Source organism: Gekko japonicus, unplaced genomic scaffold (assembly GCF_001447785.1).
Source record: "Gekko japonicus isolate JY-2015 unplaced genomic scaffold, Gekko_japonicus_V1.1 scaffold183, whole genome shotgun sequence".
NCBI classification, from domain to species: domain Eukaryota; kingdom Metazoa; phylum Chordata; class Lepidosauria; order Squamata; family Gekkonidae; genus Gekko; species Gekko japonicus.
Window position 1 is genome coordinate 428,144 of NW_015175361.1, and position 23,862 is coordinate 452,005.

The following is a 23,862-nucleotide window of genomic DNA, read 5'->3' on the forward strand; positions in this document are numbered from 1 at the left end:
GCCCAGCCTTTTGTTAATATCAGCAGCTAGCACTGTCTCCTGGAAACTGTTCCCCTCTTCAGGTATAACAGAACTAGTTAAAGCCAGACTTTCATGACTTCTAATCCCTCCCAAGGAAATGTCTTTGTTTTCTTCAGGTACGATATTTTCTTTTTTAATGAGCTCAGGAAGCTTGCTCTCAGTGGTAAAGTTTGTTGTTCTTCCCTCTAGGGAAAATCTTTGATCTGTTTCAGAATCTTCCTTGATAATGTTTGCAAGAGTTTCTGGGTCAAACACAGTAAGATTCTCTCCACTCTCACATCCAGCTTTCATTGTTGTATTGCTGCCAGCATGTTCTGCTCTGTACTGAGATGCTTTTTCTTCATCATATTCCTCAGGCAAAAAAAACACCCCAGAAGGCTCTGCGGTCACTAGAAAACCCACATCTTGATTTTCTTTTCCGGTAACAGATAGAATTGTTAGTTCTTTATTACTGGCTTTATCTGGGCATTCGTTTTCAGGCTGAAAATCCCTAGTATCTTCTTTTGCTGTAGGTATCAGAGATGCATCTGGAGTGTTAACAGACAAATTGGGTACAACAGGGCAGGATGCAGACTGCTCCTTGTTCTTCCTAGGGACAACTTGGCAGGGCTCATCCACTTCGTGTGTTGTTGCATCTTTATTACATGCCTCACTAGGTGCAGTGAATGCAACAAAACTCTTCTCAGGGAACATTTGGCAGGGCTCACCTACTTGGCTCGTTGCTGCATCTTTACTGCATTCATCGACAGCAGCAGTGAATGCAACAAAACTCAGTCCATCTGCAACTGCTCCATATTTTTCAATGTCTGAACCTCCTGTTGTGGGATAATTTGGGATTAAGGTTTCCTTTTCCATTACCAGGCTGTCTGCACCATCTGTGCTCTGCCCACCTAGCTTTGTTACAGCTAGCTCCTCATGACCCACTTCCAAAAATCCTGCCTTGTGGCTGGTCTCCTGAGCAATCATTTTATTTCCCCCTTCTTCACTCTTGGGTAATGGGATGGCATGTGTCTCCCTCCTGTCACTCAGCTGTTCGTTCTGTTGTAGTGGTTCTAATTCACTCGAATGGGTTTGTGTAACTCTAGCCCCTGGCATCCAAGCAGCATCTGAAGGAGGACTATGTTCCAAGCCAGAAATGCCTGGATCTCTCTCATCCAGTTTGGCAAGAGTGGTAGTAGTCTGGTCAGCTTCTGAGTTAGTGTCCACAGACGTAGTAGAAACGGTTGCAGTTTCTTTGTCACTCACCGAGTTTGGGCTGAACACCAGTGAAGGCAACCCCCCTTGGCCACCAGCAAGACTACCTGCAGCAGACTCCATAGCACATTCTGCCAAAGGCATCGAGACAGGCTGTCTTCTGTCTTTTGTTTCTTCAGGCCATTCCAAGAAATCAGACCCGACTTGTTCTTCTTGTTCATGCAGGGTGTTATCTGATGCTGTCACCTCTGTAGATGCCGCAGGTGGGTTCGCACTGGCTGATTCTTCAGCAGCATGGCTACAGAAACCTTCATCACTAAGGCTGCCAACAATGGAAAAGTTATTCATTTCAAATGGGCAATAAAAAGTGGAACAACAGAAAAGTAATTCACATCACAGAAGTTTCAAGGCCATGCAAAACATGCACTGCTTTCATTAGGCAAGAGACCAGAGGCAAAAACTTTGTAATGATGCAGAGATCATCATTACATGGAAACAGACTCCTTCAGCATCTTCTGTTGTCTATCACATTAGGATCGTGGATTTGCTTTCTATGGATTTTTTTAAAAAAAAAAAATTAATAGTTGCATGCTGTTCCTTTCACTCCAGAACAGAGAATAATTTAAATGAACAATATAAAAGTCCCAGGATGAATGCAGAATGTGAAAAATGCAGCAAAGCATGACTGAATGTTTGATGAGAATGACTATATTGTTCCTGGTTTACAAAAGTTATGAGGTTCAATTTTTAGTTGCACATATCATTAAATTAAAAAATCAAAGCTTCTATCCCACACTTTCCTGAGGTTAAATGCCACCAAACTCAGTGATACCTACTTTTGAGTAAACATGGATTGGGCTTCAAGTTTTTTTTTCCTATGCCCATTTTCTTCTATGCCACATACTGGAACTTCTGGGCCTAAGAGCTTTCTCATATTCATCCTGCTTGGCTCCGTGACTTGTTTGGTGCCAAGAAGGACATCTTCACCCATCACTGTTTCCATAACTGAGCTGCCAATCTCATACCAGGCCTCCAGTGCTTCTGCTTGCCTTTTCACAGCATCCCCAGTCTCTTACTGCTCTCTGCATCTTCTCAAACTCCCCATCCTTGCTTTCTCATCTGCCATCACTGTGCAACAGACATTTCTCCAGGAATACACACTGACTCCCAAGTTGCTACTAGATCTGAATTGGTTGCTCCCTTTTAAGGAATTATATACCTAGATGATCAGCTGTGTACAGCTTATGACCCACAAACTGAATGCAGCCCTCCAGCTATGTATGGCAACACACCAGAAATACAAGAGCCAGCTAGGGTTGCCAAACTCCAGGTAAGGCCTGGGGATCTCCTGGAATTTACAATTGATCTCCAGACTACATAGATCTGTTCCCCTGGAGAAAATGACTGCTTTGGAGGATGGACTCTACTGCATTATACAAGGACGGACTCTATTGCATTATGATGTGCCTCATGCCAAGAATAGAATTAAATGTGGCTATTTTGATTCATGGAATTGCAGGTGTGGCTGTCCACAAGCTATGGAGTCAGTAGCACTGGTTTAAATCATCCCGCATTCATGTATTCTTTTAAAACACACCGTCGATTTTGTATACAAATAGGTGTATGTTATGCAAGGAAAATGTTATGGCAGAAGGGCGAACAAAGAGATCAAGGGAAGTAAATAACACTCGGGTTGCCATCTCTGGGTTGGGACTTTCCTGGTGCTTTTGGGGTTGGAACCTGGAAGTGGTAGGTTTTGGCGAGGGGAAAGGAGCTCAGTGTGGTATAATGCCATACAGCCCACCCTCCAAAGCAGCCATTTTCTCCAGGGGAGCTGATTTTAGTCATCTGGAGATCCAAGGGATTTCCAGGCCCCAGATGGAGGTTGGCAACCCTACATGGTACCAAGGGACTTTCTAAGACTCACTTATAAGGGAGAAATGAGAAAACTAGGGGATGGGTTCAACATACATGGTAAGAGCTCAGAGCTCACATAGTCTGTATTCTCAACCCAAGAGTCACAGAATCTGGACTAGTAGAATGTGGGAGCTTCACCAACTGATCTACCTCCTTAGTGAGGACCATGTAATACCAAGAACCAAAGTCTGACACTTCCCAATTAATCTATTTATATTTTGATTGATGAAACTAGGAATTGGGACTAGTGATCTCTTTCAGAGGCTTTTGGGGAGTCTGCATTTTTCTTCTTTGGAGACAGTGGTTGCATTCAGATATAACAACGAACTTTTGTTTGTCCTTGATAGGCATGGACGCAGAGGGTTCCTGTGCGTGCATGCCTGCTCCCTCCTGCTTCCTGTCTTCCCTTCCATGTGGATCGTACGTGTCAATTTCACACCATGAGCTGCTCAGCCACATTTTGCCCCGCAGCTTCGCCCGATTTCCCCCGCGTCTACTCAATCCTGTTTTCTGAGGATTGAGTGGACGCGGGGGAAATCGGGCAAAGCTGCAGGGCAAGATGCGGCCACGCAGCACATAGTGTGAAATTGACACGTACAATCTGGGCAAAGGGAAGAGCGAGCGCGGAGCAGCGGCTTGTGGGAAATCGGTCTGGGACTGAAGGAATACTCCCCAGTGTCTTGTTAAGTGCTGTAAAGTGAGCACAGAATTGTGCTATTCTCAAGCAGAGCTATGCCTTTGACAAAAAATAAGGGTGGGCAAAGAATCATCATGGCAGAAAGACTACAGTGGGGAAGGGGTGCAATATGCATCTGATGTGAAAGGGAAACCATGGCTAACAATGGTGAAAAAACAGATTTTTCTGTGCTGCCCGGAATCTTAGTTGTAAGTGCAAATGGGCCAACAAATGCACTGGCAATGGTACCACTGCAGGAAAAAATCCCTCATGTGGAATTCATGTGGAAAAATTTGGTACAATATTTTTGGTAAGATTTCAATAAAAGCCCCTTTAGATGCCCTGTGGATGGGAATGTGCGTGTTTTTGCCGGTTCTGTCCACATCAGGATCAAGACTTTTTTTCTTTCAATTGTTACTTAATAGATTGCTATAATAATGTTGCAACTATCTATTGCCATGATTTAATAGTTCCTGACTTTCATTTTTTTAGAAGTAACAAAAAGTACATTTCTAGCCCTTTTTATTGCAGAGTTATAAGGGAGAATGTATAATGTGCACCTTTCTCCTTATAACTTCACAATGAAAAGAATTAATGACTTGCTTTAAAACAATGAATGCTAGGAACATGGCAATAGCTCCTGGCAATAGATTGTTATACTATTAGCTATAGCTAGCAATTCCTGATTTTTTAAAAAACAAAAAGCCCTTTGTGAAGGGGGACAAATGGTAATTTCAGGGGACCTAGGCAAGGAAACTACAAGGAAACTATTGTGTGGATGATTCATTGAAACTGTGAATGCTCCCACATTCACATCGATGGTGGTCAGCCCCCTGCTGGAGGGGATTTACCAGGAGCTGGAGGGAGGCCTAGGCTACATTGCCAGTGACATGGCAACGTCACTTCCACTGTGTACCAGAAGAGATATCATCATGTTGGTGATGCCACGACGATGCTCTAGTATTTGGACAGAAACTCTATGGCAGAAGCCATTTTTACCATGGAGTTTTTGCCCAAATACCAGAGCATCATCATGACATCATGCTTTAGCCTGGGCCTCCCTCCCACTCCTGGAAAGTCCCCATCCTATGACCTGCTGGTTGCCAGGTCCATCCTGGCAACGCTATCCACATCAGCAACGAGAGCTGCATACAGAATCTGCATGTGGAAGCAACCTAGAAGTGGTGGTAACACTTTTCTTGAATACAAGTTCATGACCTGTCTGGCCCTGTGCTAATTGCAATTTGATAGAGCTAGATTAGCAGACTAAGTTACGAGATTTTCATTGGGGAAGGAGGAAACTCTATGTGCTAAGTGGTTTTAGCCTCATACATTAATTACAGCACACGTAATACCCCTTCATACTCCCTTTGGACATTTGCTTATCTTACTCATACAAATTAAATGAGAAAGACTTAGGAGGGGAGTTTCACAACTTCAGTTTGATGCTGCCAACAGCTGGTACATACACACAACTGGTGGTTATGGTGGTTACTGTTCTGCCTCTGTTAATCTGGCTAAATTTCTTATGCTTCAGTATATTAAGATTAATTTGAAGCAATGGAAATGTGCCTGTAGCAGTGTTCCACTATTAAGCCTTCTCCACAAATATGAAACAGAAAAAAGCAATAGGTCTCACTGTCTACCCTGGCTATGATCCAGAAAACTGCAAAATGACAGGATCCCACTGTCAACTGCAGAAGTCAAATAACCTCAAGCCAAAACTGTTCCATAGCAGAGACCCAGAAATCCTTGGCTGCTGGATCACAGCCAACAGCTTCATGGGTTATACAGCAATATACAGAGTACCCAAGACTGATATTGAAAATATGATTTGTAATAATAATAATAAATTCTTAATTCTGACATGGCTAAAATGATTTACATTTATCTCCATGAAAAATCACCGAAGAAAAATATAACTTGTTTGTAGGAGAAAATTGTTGTCCCTGATTTCTGGAGCCATTGGAGGGACAGAGGAAAAAAAGAAGGCCTGCAGTAATAAATTTGGTCAGATATTTCAAATCAGTGTGTAAAGGCAGTGTTTCTTCACCTGTGAAGCTCCTGGCCATGTACAGTTCTCCTTTGGCTCACTGTGCTTTCCTTTCCTTTTCAGACTGTTCTTCTGGGCTGCCTTCCATTCCTTTTCCTTCCACTCTTTCTAACTTTTCTTTCCTTGGTTTCCTCTCTGCCTCTCTAGGCTTGCTTCTTCTGTTTCTTGGGCCTTACATCTTCTAATTCTTCCCTCCCCAGGTCCTTAACCTTGCCATGCCCCCTTTATAGCATCTGAACAGTTCATTCGGTTGCAGCTGCAAGCCCTTCAGCCTGTCTGACTCTGCCCTGACATTAAAGCAATTCAATCAAACACTTACTCCTTCCGCATGTTGGATATACACAGTCTGGCACAAATTACCTTTTTCTCAGAGCTGCTTCAAATTATATGCAATTGCCTACATGGCAAGTGTTTCATTACAGGGAATGTATAACATCTGAAGCAGCTTTCAGCTGTGCTACTTGAAACTGGGATTTTAACAGATCTTTGAGGATGAATAAGATTAGCTCTGATCAGCCTATGGCCACAGGAAACATGGGTTTCTAGAGAAAGTACACCAATAGTGCTACTCACTGAAAGTCAATAGGGTACCACAGCATTATATCACATTGCTAGAAGACAACTGAGGTTTTTTTTTTTAGGGAAACAGGAGCATCAGGGCCATAACCAGAGTGGGGCTTGTGGGGATGAGCCCTCTATTACGTACCACAAAGCCTCAGCAAGTGTCCTAAAGCCCCCCACCCCACTGCACTGCTGCCTCCCTCCCAGAGAAGAACCTGGCCTAATCTGCGCCACCTTGGGCCACCACCACGCCAGCTTGAAGCCCTTCCTTGCATTGGCACGTGGGGGAAGGGAGCCTGGGGTATGCACCGCCTGAGGAGAGCAAGACAGGCCGGGGCTGACCTCATGTGCCTCATGGTCCAGCTTCCTGGTTGGGGCCCGGCAGCATGTCTCTAGTGCTGGGTGGACGTATGGGCCATGGCCATGGCGGCTCCACCAGGGCTGCTGGAGCTGCTACTGTGTGAGTGGTGCTGTGGGGGGGGGAGATGGGGAGACATGCATCCCAGGTGCATTAATTAATTTAAATTAGTGCCCCCTGGAGCCCCCCCTAGAAATAAATCTTGACTATTGGGCTGAGGAGTATGATTCACAGATGCAAAGACCAAACACATCTCTTGAAAAACAATATTTTCTGACCTGAGTGTAAAGCAATAAAGTTCCTGGTTCGTGTATAAGATTTTGAAAAAAAAATTATAAAATGTTTCTCAAGTTAGATCGATTCTGCTGAAAATAACAATCATCAACCAACTTAAACTACCATTCTGACCACAAAACAATCTATGGAAGGAAAACTAAACTGGTAGCTAACAACTACCTTATATTTTGGGGTGATGCAGACAATATTCTGTGGCAGCATAGTTTTGCCTGCACAGAAGTCTCCTATATTTTTTAATTCATATGAACAACACAGGATGTTGGCCAATATTTCGTGGATCTTGGCCACCACAGCTTTCAGACTCATGGTGCAGCAAGGTGTGGCAGGGAGATGTGGGTTCAAGATTCTGTGCTTCCTTTTCTTTCATTTCAGAGCAGATAAGTATGGCTGCTAATTTAAGCAAGTTAAGTGCTGAAAGGAGGTCATGTTTAAGCCATTCTTCTCATTTATATTTTTTTAATTTAAATAACTCCCCCTTCCCAAGCTGCCATTGGCTCTATGGAGCAAAAAAGACAGGTGCAGAATTTGTATTCACTTTTCTTTTATGGAGTGACAACATCAGAGGGACAATTTAGAAAAGGCATCAGTGGAAACAGTTACACTATATTAGCTAGAACTGTGTTCCCTCAAATTCCCTCAGATGTTTTGACATAAAAGCAGCATAGGAGATCCTGATTAGCTTTAAGCGTTAGCAGTCCGACCCCCTCCTCCCGCTGAGGGGTAATCTTTAGGCTATAAAGTCAGAAATACCCTCTACAGATAATCCAAATAACTTAAGTGCACAGACCAAAATGGATGTCAGTCAGTCAGAGGCCTGGGAAAGCAGTTTTCAAGGCACAAGTCACAGTGGCTGGCTGGCTACTACCTCCCTCCTTGTCCTGGAGAGAAGCATGATTTAGAACAAGGGTCACCCAGGACCTATTGATTCACTCAGAATAGTTCCTTCAGCACCCAAACCTGACTTTCCCTTCACCCATTACCCTTGATTAAGCAGCAATTAATGAATGCTTAAATCTATTCACCTTCCCTATCACCCATCCCGTCTGGTGCTTGGAGGATCATCAAACCTCTCCCACCTCTATGTCTACCTCTGGTAGAGCAATCAAGTCACTGTCCTCTGGTAGTAAATCAAACCTGCCTCAGGATATGTTTTGCCCCAGCAGTGTGTGTGTGTGTTCTAGGATTCCCCTCACACCCCCACTTGTGTGTGGGTCCTCTCTTGCTTCCTGAAACACTGGCTGATTCCTCTTCAACTTTGCTGCTTCTGTGGCGCTCTTCAAGATGGGTAATTATCACCCATCCCTACAACACTTTCCCTTTTCCTCCCTGATTCTCCTAGTTAGCTCTTATAAGTGTTTGCTGTGTGTTTGCTGTGTGCATCCTTGTTTTATTCTGGAGGTTTTTTTTGTTTGTTTCAATAAAAATCCTTCCCATAAATAAGAGTATGAGAGTTCTCATTGGGCCAAATCCCCATATGCATACATGGAAACCTCAGTTACCCACTTCTCACTCCATCTCCAAGCTAATTCCCCCAAATTAAGTGGAGGCTGCTCCTATTTTGGGTAACATACATGGCTTAAAGCCAGAATAGTTGAAGGACCACCTGTACTGTCCACCCTCCAGTTAAGATCCTTTCCCCAAGCTTGTTCTTTGTGCCCCTGCCTGCAAATCACAGACAGGGCTCTTTCAGCAGTAGCATCTCACCATTGGAATGCCATCCTTCCTCAGGCTCACCTGGCACCTACTTTATTGTACTTTAGGCACTAAGGCAAAACGTTTCTTTTTACTTGGTGTTTGGGACCAGGAGGGGTGCTTGGCCCTGATACCACTGTCATCTGATGGCCTAAATCAGGTTAAACTTCCCTGTTGTTTCCCCCTCTGGAACTTCAAGTCAGTTCCTTGTCACAAAGGAGAGTCCTTCCACTTCTTCACCATTTATTATTTTCTTGGGTTTTTGGGGAGCTCTGTCTGGGTCCCCTGCTATTCTACCATGTTTCTCCCAGCATAAGCACTGCCCTTTGGGTTTCTGGATCATCACCCTCTGGTTAAACAGACTGCATACTCCACCCAGATCAGCAGACTGAGGATCAGTAAATGCCTTCTCTTTCATGGACTTGGACTTTTCTTTTCTACTTTTTTTGGGGGGGTCTTCACATACCCCTCTTTCCCCCCCTACTCCTCATGGCCATTTCCTGGTGCAGCAGTCTTGCTTATCCAGTGGCTTGACTTTCTCTTTCTCCTCTCCCCATTTTGTATTTCATTCACACATCCTTCTATACACAGCCAGTTCATTGTTCGTACGTCTAAGGCCTACCAGTTCTTGTATCCCTATCTTCTAAATAAGATGTAAACCTTGACACTGAACAATGTATCAAAGGACGCATTTGAAGGGGAGTGCACGTGGTAGCAAGGGAGCATCCCAGCAGGAGGAGAGGGACTCAGGTGGCATGCCACCTCCTTCTTCCCCAACTGAAGCCTTTGAGGGGTGGAGGCTAAAACCCTTCTGCCAGCTGGGGCTGAAGAGGAGCCAGGTGATGACAAACCCCTCTGCTCTCTGCCCCAAGATGTTCCCTTGCAGGCTGAATCCACAGCTTCATGGCCAGCCATTGCTCAAGCAGGCCAGCACAGCGTCCCCTTCTCACACCCAGGCTTTTAACTGAGGGGTTCCATCTCTTGAAATCTGTTCTTTTGTTTTCCTGGTCTGCTTCTAGACTGAGGAGTGTTCTATCAGAATCGTAGTTTATGTTGGGTCTGTTATTGTGTGTTATTATTGTAATATGTTGTTGTTATATGTTTCTTGTTGTCTTCTTTTCTTTTCTTTTTTTTGAAAGAATAAAATTCCCCGGTCAAACGGGGCCTTAAAAAAAAATCATTTTAGGCTGCTGAATGTTTTAAAGGTTTCACACACCTGGCTTATTTTGAAGCTGAAGTCTTCATATTTGTTCATTAATGCAGTTTGCACTTATTGAACCAAAATGGACAACACAATCATCATACAATTAGCATCAAGAATTTAAGCAGCGAGGCTTTGGAATCGTGCAGAACCAGCCCAAGCTATTCTCTGTTATCCAGAATTCAAACCCAATAGACAACACAAAATGATAATGCAGTGTCTTAAAAAGCTGAAATAAGCTTACTTTTCTATAGCTGTATTTTCATAGGAGCCAGAAGCAAGCATTATTAATATGTTTGGTACATCCAGAATTAACAAATGTGCTTTTTCATGCCAACTACAAAAGTCCATAATTGGTCTTTTAGTACATTGTTGCTCATATTGGCATTTTGTACCTGCTTATGACTGGGATATGGGACCCTGAGTCTTCCTTTACATCAAGCCCAACAAAAAGAAGATTATTTGGGGTAGGGGTTTGGAAGGGCTTGCTTTCCTTCCAATCAGACACCACAGGCCAGCTCCCGCTGTCAGGAAACATACAGGAAAAGAGAAACATATACACATGCGCTCATCTTCAGAGAATAATCTTAGAATTAGTAAAGCGAATTGGCGTGCATCAGATTGCTCCCAGAATATTGCCGCTAACAGTGTTTGTGGTGCATTAATTTAGATGCAAGACTAACAAAATGCTCAATATCATCTAGCAGAAGAGATTGATACAGTTAAAGACACAATGGTAAACACATTGCTAAAAGTTATGAGTTATGTCCAACCAACTTTTCTGGTGACAAAACCAAAAAGAGAGATCCCTTTTGACCACTGGGAATGCTGTGTAAAGAGATTATAGGGCCCATGAGGGATGCGGGCTGCATACGAAGGGAATCAGGCAAGAGTGTATGGAAAAGATGGTAGAATGCAACCCAATGGGTGCGTTCAGACGGGGGATTGATGGTAGGATGCAACCCTATGAGTCTTCTGCCTTTTACTCCCTCCTCATATAAAGCCTGCTACTGGAAAGAATGTTGTGCTCCACAGAAGCCAAACACCCACATAACTATATGGATGCAGATTAAGATTAGGCTTGCCAAATCCCCCGGGGGGTGGGGAAACCCCTGCCCCAGAGGCCCGTTCCCCGCTGCCGCCGGATCGGGCCCCGGGGGGAACTCCACCCCGATGTGCACGTCACCAGGAAGTGACACGACCACGCCGGACACGCTGGGGGCGGGGCAACAGTCATCCGAGGGAAAACTCTATGTTTTTTCCTCGGATGGTCGTGGCCCCGCCCTCAGACTGCCCAGAGTCGTCACGCTCCAGGATCGACCCGGGAGTCCCCCGCTCCGGAACAAGGTGAGACTTGGCAACCCTAATTAAGATGGGTAGCCATGTGACTTTGTCTGTAGCAGTAGAAAAGAGTAGGAATCTAGTAACACCTTAAAGACTAACAAAATTTGTGGTAGAACAAAGTTTGAGTCCAGTGGCACCTTTAAGACCAACAAAGTTTAGTTCAAGGTATAAGCTTTTGTGTGCAAGCACATTTCTTCAGTATCTGAAGAGGTGAGCAGTGACTCACAAAAGCTCATACTATACCACAAATTTTGTTGGTCATTAAGGTGCTACTGGACTCTTTTCTACTGCTATACGGATGCCGTGAGTAGTACATTACAAAACATACAGGCCAGAAGCTGAAATTGCTCACTGCAAATAGATGCAAAATAACAAGAGCTACCAATCTGGGATAAGCTAACTAAAGGGCCAATTTTATCTAATTTTGCATCAGTCATGGGCTCTCCAGTGCCCACAGGCTAACCCATTCCAAATCTTGTCACAGTGTGAGCTCTTGTGAAATACAGAAGAGTCCAGCCTCCTCTGTTTGTGCATCCCATATTGCATGGATGAGGTCACTGTGGCTCTCAGCACAGACACATTAAGGAGGGTTACCAACCTTCAGGTTGGGCCTGGAGATCTCCTGGAATTACAACTGAACTGCAGGCAACAGAGACTGGTTCCCCTGGAGAAAATGGCTGCTTCAGAGGGTGAATTTTATGGCATTATATCGTTTAGGTCTCTCCTTTCCCAAACCCTCCCCAGGCTCCACCTCCAAATCTCCAGGAAATTCCCAAGCTGGACCTTGCAAACCTACCATTGTGTACTTCTTGCCAAGCCTTTTCTTTAGTGTGCAGTGTGTGTGCACACACGCCACATCATATTCCTCTAGTTGCAAGATCTATGGGTTGAAAATAATGGCATCCCTCAAAGGCACCAAGGTCTGAGGGTTGCCCCTTCACCCTACAAACATGCCTCAGGGTGCTCACCTAAGCACCACTCAAGCAACTTTGACTGCAAAGCTACTGCTGAACACCTACCATGTTATGGAGCCTGGTGATTCTGTCTCAGATAACTTCCAGAGCACAGTAGGTTAAAAACAACATCAACTAGCTTAAGGCCAATTGTACCAGGGTGTGTGTGTGATGCAGCCACTGAAGCGTCTAGATGAAGTGGTAAACTGGTATACAGAGAAAGCCCTCATTACATTTTCCTCTCATCTCATCTGCCCATAAGGAAAAATTCCCTTCTTGTTTGCCTTTTATCCCTTTGGAAAAACAACAGGAACAGAAGCAGGTAGGGGGTGAGGAAAGTTTCAGTGGGAAAACAGCACAAAGCAACTGACAGGATTAAAAAGCCCTTCTTGCCTTCACCAGTTTTCCACTTCAGATAGAAGCCTGAGTGTATTAAAAGAGAGAGAACAGCCCCGCCCCAAGAACAGAACATGTCGCCTTTAATTAGTAGCCAATCTGGGATAAGTTCCAAAATTACGCTGCAGCTATTCGAAAATGTTAATGGCACCCCTGAGATGAATACTGCATACATGAGGACATCACACTTGGTTTTAATCCATAACAATCACATTCTAGTGCTCTCCTTCACTGAAGTGATCAGAAGAATTCTTACTTCACCATACGCATATATTAAAACGGTATTTGAAAAACTGTCCTTTCCCTCAACTAGCCGCAATAACAGAGCGGTTAGTGGAGTAGTAAGAGATTTTGCAGTTTGCATTGGCAAGTGTGTTATTGTAACATGAATATCTTTAGACAACAGTCTACTTCATTGGATGCATTGTGTCATTAGCAATTTGTAAAAGCATTCTGTTTTCTACCTTGTATCTTGTGCAGCAAAGGCAGAGATGTCATCTGGCAGAGCTGATGAAACGGCAGAATCTACAGGTGAGGGATCCAAGTTGTCTTGTCCACTAGCTCTGTTTGCATCCCTTTTTCTCTGTTTTTTCTTTTTTCTTTCTCTGTCATTACCAGTTGGCTGGTTCGATTCTGGAACAGAAACTGGAGGAAGATCCTAGAAAGGAGAGAGAAAGAAGATAATGCTACAGTTAAAGTGGAGTGGTAGTTAGGAAAGTTATACTGCAGTTAGAACATTGGAACAGGACCTGGAAGACCCAGGATCGAATCCCCACTCTGCTATGAAACCTGCTGGTGACCTTGGCCCAGTCATGCTCTGTCAGCCTCACCAATCTCCCAAGTAAGTTCGTTGTGAAAATAAAACATGAGATAACAGAATGACTATTCCACCATAAGCTCCTTGGATGTAATAAGCAAACAAAATATTCTACGGTGCCAATCCATACTTAGATTTTGAAATGTATTGCACTAAATGAACTTTCCATGGCACAACCCAAGGTTTTGTTTTTTTTAAATAAAAGCCTCCTAATTCTGTACCAACTAGAAGATTAAGAGCTCAACTACAAATGATCACAGGAAAAACATTTCAGCGGGGGAAAAAACTACTGTTTCTTAGCTTCTTATGCCTTTAGTGGGCTCATAGAAAGGAGCCTTTCCTTGCTCAGCAAATGCTTTCTTGACTGATGTGCATATTAGTGTTACTAAAGTAATTAATTTAATGGATTAAAATAATCTTCAGAAAAACATCAATTGTTTTAAAAAATAAATTTTGCGCGCATTATACCCTGTTTCCCCGAAAATAAGACCTACCCCAAAAATAAGCCCTAGCAGGATTTCTATGCATTTGTGGTTTAAGTCCTAGTGTGTCTTTTTGAGAAAAAATAAATATAAGACAGTGTCTTATTTTCGGGAAAACACGGTAATACAATGATGAGACAAGGGAGAAACACATATCCACACATCCTCCCGCTTTCCTGACTTAATTAGAACAGCCGTGGGATGTAGTATGCTACTAGGCAGAAGACCATGAAGCAAGGAGGCATGGGTGTGCAAGAGAGAACAGGGCATGCAGCTGGAGTCTTGTTTGCTCTTTCAACTTATCAGTTCCCAGGGCTGAAGGACTAAACACCTTTTACACATCAGCTCTGTCATTTTCATTGTGGTGTGCAAATAAGATAGCACCAAGAACAAGGCTATTCCAAGCCAAGACAATCTGTCATGTCTGGAATGCATTTCTGGGTCTGGTGGGAAAAGGAGAACAAGGTTTTCTTATCTGGGAAAAGGGCAAAACAATTTCTGGGTGGAGGGTGAGATTATTTAGGATTCTTAAAGATCAAACTGCCCCCTCAAGAACATTTTATTTTAAGAGCTTTATTATTATTACTTTGTATCTCAGAATAACTGTAAGAACGCTAGTGAGCTTAATATACCTATTTCATTGTTCATCAATTTTATCAATAGTTTGTGTTTTAGCCCTGACCCGGATAGCCCAGGCAAGCCTGATTTCGTCAGAACTCAGAAGCTAAGCAGAGCCAACCCTGGCAAGTATTTGGATGGGAGACCTCCAGGGAATACCAGGGCTGGAAGGCCAGAGGCAGGCTATCAAGCCACTTCTCTGAAAGTCCTCCGTGCCCCAGTAGGAGTTGCCAGAGGTTGTCATGACTTCCAGTCATGCACACACATATACACATCCCTAAATAGTTTGTATTTTACAACCAGGAAGCTGAACAGAAACATAAGTACTCATGCGGTATTATATGTGTGGGGGGGTCACATACCACCAAATAGCACCTGTTTTTTACATTTATACATTAATTTGGAATTGTCTCCCAAAGTGCGATGAAACCTTCCTTCAAACCCTGTCTCAAAATCTATTTTTCCAACCTCTGGCATAACTCCTTAGTTTCCCTTCTTTTAGAAACTAAGCTTAGCCATAACTCATGTATATTCCTCCTCTATTCAACTTATTTATTTTATACTTACTCGCAGCTTCCTGCATTGTTTTAATGGTCTCAGATTTCAGATTGTAACCTCCTCAGAAGATAGTACTATGTAACTTTATATTTTATGTATAAACTAGGAATAAGGCCCATTGTGGAAATAAATACAACTAGCTCTAGAAGGAGGCTCTGGGTGGGTGCCCTGGCGTTGGGCACTCAGTGTGGTGACCTCAGCAGGGTATAATGACACAGAACTTACCATTTTCTCCTGGGGAACTGATCTCTGCCATCTGAAGAGCAATTGTAATTTTGAGTGGTCTCCAGACTTCCCCTGGAGATTGGCAACAATGGTTCCCCAGGAGAAAATGGCTGGTTTGGAGGGTGGAGTTTATGGCATTTTACCTGTATGAGAACCCACCCCTCCTCAAACCCTACCATCTCCAGGCTCCACACCTCAAATTTCCAGGAATTTCCCAAACTGGGGGTGGCAACCCTATCTCCTTCCCAGCCAACCATCATTTGCCCCTCTGACTTCAGGTTTCCATCTCCTCCTCCCTCTCTGCACCCTCTACCTAGGAAAAGTAGTCTTTCTCCACAGTGGGGACCAAAGCAGCTCACATCATTCTCCTCTCCCCCTTTTGATTTGCACAACAACCCTGTGAGGTAGGTTAGGCTGAAAGTCTGACTGGTCCAAAATCACCCACTCAACTTCCACAGCAAGAACCTGGATCTGGCAGACCATTCTCTGAAGCACTAACTGCTATGTCTAGGGTAGCCAACTTCCAGGTGGAGCCTGAAGATTACCTGGTATCACAACTGAACTCCAGACAACAGCTCTCTCCCCCTGGAGAAACTATCTGCTTTGGAAGGTGAACTCTATGGCATTCTATTTAGCTGACGCCTCTCCCCTCCCCAAACTCTGGCTTCCGTAGACTCCACCAAAAAATATCCAGGAATTTCCCAACCTGGAGCTGGCAGCCCTAGTCAGGATTGGCCCCAATGAGTTCCCCACAAAGATCAAAGGAGGCCTGGGAAGGGCCTCCAGCTTGGTTGCCAAGCAGCAGCCACTGAAGGAATATTTAGCCCCACAGCAGGAGGAGAAGAGAATGGTTTGGTAGCTAGTGGCCCACCTCTGCCTGTGGAAGAGGAGCCAAGCAGAAGTAAGTGTCTTTGTCAGGAGAGACAGACATTTTGGCAGTTTATTCTGTCAGGGAAGAGTGTCAAGGCTGGCAGTGGGTGGGGGAGAGGACTGGACCCAGCATCCAGTCAATGGCACACAGGTACTGTTGAGTGGCAGTTGATTGGCGAATGGCTGATGGAATGCAAAGCACAGTCAATGGGAGAGCCAGAAAGTCTGTAAAATGCAGAGCCATTACATGGACAGAACTTATAAACTGCTGTTCACCCACTTTACAAATCTGGAGAAGCCAGGGTAGTGTAGTGGTTACAGTGTCAGATTAGAATCTGAGAGACCCAGGTTCAAATCCCCACTCTGACATGGAAGTTTGCTGCATGACCATGGGCCAATTACACATTTTCAGCCTCATAGGGTTGTTGTGAGGATAAAATGGAGAACAACGTCATCCATTTTGGGTCCACATTAGGAAGTAAAGTGGGGTATAAAAGAAGTAAATAAATAGGTAGATGCTACCAGTGATCCTACCCCAGGTATTCACCGTATGTAACAGTTTCATGTGAATAGGATTACAGTGCAATTTAACTGGATTCCTGACCACCCTGAGAAATCACAAACTATTATCCTCACTGTAATTTTCCACCAGTCTGCAAATGGCAATAGAATATTGCTATCCAGTTCTTGCACAGAAGTATCAAGTAAACCTAAACAGATCCAAATATCCAGAATACTGGTTTATTACCTATCTGATCATGAGTGAATGAAATTAATTAATTAATTATCATATGGCAGGGTGTGTAGTATAGTCAGGAGATCCTAAGATTGTCTGGCAGTCAGACGTTCTTGCTCTTTTAGCGTTATGCACCACGAGGTGGCGACCTAGACTTGTTTTTTTTAAGGCAAGAGATGTTTCAGAGGTGGTTTGCTATTGCCTGTCTCTGTGTCAGGGCCCTGGTATTCCTTGGAAGTCGCCCTTCCAAATACTAGCCAAGGCCAACCCTGCTTAGATTCCGAGATCTGATGAGATCAGCCTGAGCTATTCAGGGCAGTGAATGAATGTTGTGCTGATCAAACACCCATTACACATCCTAGCACCAAGAAGAACGAAACATGCCTTTCAAAAGTCTACCCATCAGTTTGTACTACATGAGATGATTATTATCCATGCAGCCCCTCCTAAATTTAAGTTTTCCACAGTAGCTTATTAAAGCCCTAGCAACAGTATAAGAGTACTGGGTTGCATATATTCCCAGTGGTCTGAATTCTCTCAGTTGAATATCAAGCAGTTAAATAAAAATATAAAGGATTTTTATCTCAAAAGTTGCACTTGTAAAGCCTGAAGGGGTGTGTGGGAAAATGAACAAACATCCTTGATTGACACACGTTAATCCAGTTCCTCTCCCCCCATCTTCTTCCTGTGCTCCTTTCCTCATTAAACACGTAGCCTTTTATGGCATTTGTTGCAACATGCCATCCTTCTGCGCCTGGCTGAAAGTCAGCTTTGAAGAGTTACCCGAAGTTTCCATTCCTAATAACTCTGTGTTTACAAGGAGACGGGAGTGCTGGAATAAATCTTAGTAAGTCAGACAAGAAAGCTGTTCTTCTTACCTTTTATTGTCATCACATCTCCCAGTGAGCTTTCCTGATGTACATACACAAATGTATCCCCTCCCCCTCAAAAGAAAAAAAGCACCCCAGTCTGTTAGAATCATCAGTGAACTCGCTCCAAGACAGCCACTTCCTCCATAAGGAGCTTAGGAACAACCTATCTGACTGCAGGTGAACGCTGGGAAATGGACCAAAGGTCATCCCCATGGCGTCAGGAGGAATCAGATTTCAGAAACAACTGCCAAACTGGCCACAGAGAGAGGATGAACACATGCTAGCTGTTAAAGGCTGGAGAGAGGCGGCCACACAGCATTTTGGCCAAATAATTCCACACATGCATCTTAGTAGACTTAATTGTGCACGTAAGAGTCTGGATAATAAAAGGATTTAATTGTGCTTGTTTGTTCGAAGTGGTCAGTGCAAACGAATGCAAACAGTTTTAAATGGCTTGTATGGATTTTCCTCATAACAAATTTGACCTGCTTTTAAAATTTCATATAATCACCCATTCAAAGCAGTGATATGTGCCAAGTGATCCTAAACATGTTTATTCAGATGTACAGGCCTTCAAGATCAATAGGATATACTCCAAATTAGGGTTGCCAGAACTGGGTTCAGAGATCTGGAGGGTGGAGTCTAAGGCAGGCAGGGTTTGTGGTGGGGAGGGGAGGTCCTTCAATGGGGCGTAGTGCCATACAGTCCATCTTCCAAAGCAGCCATTTTCTCAGTATGACTGAAAACCAACAGTGCAATCCTAAAAATACGAAGTAAATCCCACTGAATAGACCTGAGTAGGATTCTAAATTCACCTGCTTAGGAACGCATTGAAAATGACTGGGCCATTTCCATTAAATATATCCCACCAGAAGAACATTAGATGAAAACATACAGTTTTACATATCAAAGAATGGCGGGCCAATTAAGTCCTAAACGAAGTCATTTTCCCTGAAGTGATTATATTCGGAAACTCTGGCCTGTTGCAACGGCTTCTGTCTATCCTTCAAACAGGTGTAGAAAAGACAGTGACAACTTAAATCTCTTATCAGAGGCATAAAGTATGCCTTGATCCAAACCTGTTCAAAAATGTGTAAGAGCGATTGGGACACAAACACACTATGTCTAACGATTTTTATTCACAGCACCTTGTCATTTGCCATTACCTTGGTTTGGCTCTCTCTCTCTCTCTCTCTCTCTCTCTCTCTCTCTCTCTCTCTCTCTCTCTCTCTCTCTCTCCTCCCTTGCGAGATGGAAAGTTCAGAAGAGCCTGTTTCCTTAGTGAGGGATCGGCAAAGACTTGAGGGGGGGCACCTAATTTTCCCTCCCCACTTTTTCTTCTTTCTCCTGCCTGAAAGCCCCCATAACGTCTCTCCTACCCCGCTTTCTTCTCTCTTTCCCACCCACCAGCCATTTGACTTGCTTCTAGAATAGTCTGCTTCTTGTAGTATTCTACTTAGTTAAAATATAAATAGGCATTATGGAGTATGTGAGAAAACACACAGGCAGGTAGTTCTGGACCCTAAAGCATTACTAATATATTAATAAAAAACAGAATTCCTATATCAGATCTCTTCAGTGGGGAAACATGTAATAAACTTCTGAAGTCTCAAAAAAGTCTCAGAGTCTCCTGAAGTCTCCGAAAAGTCTCAGAGGTCCATCAGTGGCTATTAGCCACAAGGTATAGATAGGGACTCTGGGGCAAGTGATGCTCTGTATTCTTGATGCTTGGGGGGGGGTCAACAGTGGGAGGGCTTCTAGTGTCCTGGCCCCACTTGTGGACCTCCTGATGGCACTTGGTATTTTTGGCCACTGTGTGACAGAGTGTTGGACTGGATAGGCCATTGGCTTCTCTTATGTTCCTATATTCTTATAATCCAAATCTAGAGATAGGGAAAACTTTCAGTTGTAAGAGCTTGTATGTTTGCACAGTTCAATGTCCATTCTTTCACAAACTTTTCTTATGTCCTACACACGTCACCCCACCCTAGTCAGTACAACATATAGCTATAATTGCTATAAGCGTGTTTTCAGTTGCTTTGTACAACTTCAGCAGTTCCTCAAAATTGTCACGAAAAGTAAGTATTTCCATGGAGTGCAATTAATACAGTTCACTCTATTAATACAGTTAATACAGTTCACTCCAGACTGCCAGTAAGACGTCGTGCCGCTGTATTCTTTTTTAGAAGAAAGAGATATGAATCTAGCGTGCAGTGAACTAAAAGCACAGGGCATATTTCTAAAAGCTTAGAATGTCACTGAAACTCTGGCTTAGTTCTCACAAAGAGGGTAAACCTGTTACCTGAGTTGTACCACTTCAATTGCAGAAGGTGACTTTCCAGAAGCAAACAAAAAAACCCCAAAACAAAACTCTACATTTAAAAAGCAGCAAGGAAAAAAACACATTAAATAATCCACTTTCAGGGTACTTTCCAACTGATTTTTACTGTGTGAACTGGCAAAATCCAGTTGGAAAGTGCACTGAAAGTGGATTGAGAGTAGATTATTTAGTTCTATCCTGCAGCCTAGGATAGAACACTTTCCCCATACATGCTAATTTTGTATGTGACGGATTTTTTAAATGATTTTTTAAAATGAATTCATGGATCCTGACCTGGATGGCCTAGGCTAACTCGATCTCAGCCCATCTCAGAAGCTAAGCAGGGTTGTCCATGGTTAGTGTTTGGATGGGAGACCACCAAGAAATTCCAGGGTCACTATGCAGAGGAAGGCAATGGCAAACCTCCTGTTAGTCTCTTTCCTTGAAAAGCATAAGGAGATCTCTACAAATCAGCTGCTACTTGACAGCACTTTGCACACACACATTCATCAATGGCTGGTTCTGGAGAAGACTCCTGAGAGTCCCTTGGACTGCAAGGAGATCGAATCAGTCAATCCTAAAAGAAATCAACCCTGACTGTTCCCTGGAAGGCCAGATACTGAAGCTGAAGCTCAAATACTTTGGCCACCAAACGAGAAGGGAGCAGTCACTGGAGAAGACCCTGATGCTGGGAAAGACTGAAGGTGAAAGAAGAAGGGGACAGCAAAGGATGAGATGGTTAGACAGTGTTATGGATACAAAGGACATGAAATTAAGCAAACTCCGGAGCACGACAGAAGACAGGAGGGCCTGGCGTGATGTGGTCCATGAGGTCACGAAGAGTCGGACTTGACTGTGCAACTGAACAACAACAACATTAATACATGGCAGCCTCCATATGCATCCTATAGTTGTATAGCCTAGTACAGATTTACCATCTCAGTGAGAATTACAGCACATGCAGCCCAAGCCTGTGCATGTTTACTCAGAAGTAAGTCACAGTGTATTCACTGGGATGCAATCTTAGGTAAATGTACACAGGATGGCATCCTAAGGCAGTGAAAACTAACCTGTATGCAGCTATCGCTATCAAGTGACTGGATCATAAAATCCTTAATGTTTAAGAACTTGCTGCAAGATTGCAATATCCTTATATGCATCCACCTGCCATTACAAGTTCAGGGGCAGCATTGCCCATTCTTGTTTTAAAGTATTCTCGTATTTTAACCTGTGCCTCTCTGAGCATGCAATATAAAAACACACATACACACCGAGAAACAAGTGATTTTCATGAGGGAGAAGGAACCTAAAGGCACCATATCTTATATAAAGTATTTTCCTTTGTGAAGGTAATGCTTACTGATTGCATAGCAAGTTGCCAGCAGTGATATGGAAATTTGGTATCCAGTGCTTCATACATGACATGAGTGTCTAGGAAAGCAAAGGCCCCTGGGATGAGACTGTAGAAAGTCATTTGATTAAAAGTTACTTAGGCTTCCCATTTACCCACACCGGGCAGGGAATTATCTGCCTCCAGCCCCAGTTCCCACCCCAGAAGGATTGAGGAGCGGGAGAAAAAATGGCCTCCACACAGTGACACTAAAGACCATAGAAACTAGGTGAGGCAGCCTGCAGCATGACATCATATCCTCCCCAAACTCCACCTTTCCAGTGTGATGTCCCCTGTGAAGAAATGTATGTTTTTCCTTTTGAGGTTTGAACTGAGCAAAACCTTCACCTTGAGTTTTAAAAAGGTTTTTCGCTTTCTCTCGGCAGAGAAGAGGAAGGAGGAAGGAAGTCAATTCCATTGCTTCCCAGCTTTACCTCAACCTCCCTTTTAGAAATGGTAATAGGTCTAGTGAGAGACAATGGGGATGGTCAAGATTCATCCCCCCCCACACACACACACCACCTAGACAGGTGATACCTAGCAGGGAACAGAGATGTGCAGGAATTAAGTGCTAGAAAGACTACGGGGGGGGGGGGGCATTCGGACATTCATGGGAAACTAATACGGCCTGACCTGGTCAGTGAGAGAAGAAAGAGAGATGATAAAACTCCTGGGAGTGAGGAGGGGCTCTTTTGTGCTGATTCCATCAAGGCAAGCAAAACTCTTACCTGAGGTCTGTAGGAGGTGGCCATTGCCATATGCCAGCATGCCCATCTGAGCAGAGGCTTCAAGGTGGTGGACACCCTTTAGAATAACTGAAATCTTCTAAGCTAAGGAGCCTGCCTTATATTTAACACCCACTAGGGCATGTATAGAGTAACTGCATTGTGCCATTTCCTTTTGAATCCCTTGCTCAGTCTGGTGTTGCACTGAGAGTGTGCTTGTGGACATTTTCTTTTGAATTAATGCTATGTAACCTTTAATGCTGGTAGTGGTTCTTTGTACCACAGTTGACCTCCATTGCTCCGGGCACACTATTTTAAAAGGAGCACCAGGAGGAACGGGAGGGGCAGTTAGTTGGCAAGTGGCTACTCCCCCAGTGGCACACAAGGCAGTAAGCTGTCTCCATGGTAACCAGAGGCTGGATAGCAGGAGACACCATGGCAAGGCCTCAGAACTGGGAAGGGAAGTCTGTAAGTGGGCAATTCCTACAAAGGCCAGGTGGTGGCAGTGGTTGAACTGAGAGAGGGAGAGAAAAGTCTCCCCAGGTGTTGACAAAGCCTGGTGAGCGGCACGTGAAAGGCAGAGATCTCAGACAGCCACAGTACCCAAATCCTCAGAAGGCATGGTGAAACAGGGCCTGCAGGACAAAGCAGGGATACTCTGCCAAGGCAGTGTTAGAAACTCCCAAATTACTCACAAAACATGGTTTGCAATCTTGGTTTGGAGATGGAAGGATAGACCATATGTTGCCAGCTCAGATAACAATGGCAAACTATGTTTTGCTCAAAAGCACAACCAGATGTCAACCACAACAAGGCAACTGAGTGGAAAGTAGCTGCAAGCACAGGGCCAAACCATGTAGGGCTTTGGCATTCTGATCCCATATATTGTAAAAATGTGTCATGATCAGGGCCGGCTCGCTCACTAGGCGAAGTAGGCGTTCGCCTAGAGCGGGCCAGCCCTTAGGGGCACCAAACTGCACCCCCCCACACCAAAAGCCCTGCATGCATCTAGTCCCTGACTGGGGAACCACTGCCGCTGCAAGGGGACAGGGTGCACGCAGCTGGGGGGGTCCCAGTCCCCCAGGGGGAAGGAGAGACAGGGGGGAATCGGGCGGGGGGGAAAGAAAAAGCAGAAGGGCCGCCCTCCGAAGAGCCTTGTACCCCTTCTCCCCCCCACACCCGGCTTGAGTGCCGGAGAGGCACGCGGCGGTGGGGGGGAGACACAAGGCAGCCTCGCCTGGGGGGTGTGTGTGCTAGTTTCACCTAGGGTGCCCAAAAACCTTGGGTCGGCCCTGGTGATGATAAGGTTGCCAGGCAAAGCTTGGCAACCAGTGGGGAACTAAGTGGTGCCAGCATGCCAGCACCACTCCCTGTGTGTCCAAAGTGACATTAGTATGTTGATGGGGGACACAAGGGATGCTCTGGCATTTGAGCCAAATTCTATGATCTGAGCACATTGGGATGCTGCCATTCTCCCCATTTCTTGCCATTCTGCCCTGCCTCTGGCCAGCTGCCCAGCAGCAGGGAAGCGCCCGTGGGGTATCCCCAGCTCCAGCAGAGGAATGGCAGCTTAAGTAGAGTTCCTG

General features: G+C 44.4%; 1 protein-coding gene across 2 annotated transcripts in view; it reads right to left on the reverse strand.

The window, feature by feature from the left end:
* The window catches only part of TACC2 (transforming, acidic coiled-coil containing protein 2), a 210,737-nt gene that overhangs the window by 159,378 nt on the left and 27,497 nt on the right, over positions 1-23,862 (reverse strand). For both annotated transcript variants that reach the window (XM_015425395.1, XM_015425396.1), the window contains one exon: positions 13,128-13,321. In XM_015425395.1, the coding sequence (XP_015280881.1) occupies positions 13,128-13,321 (194 nt within the window). The remainder of the gene's footprint in view (positions 1-13,127; positions 13,322-23,862) is intronic.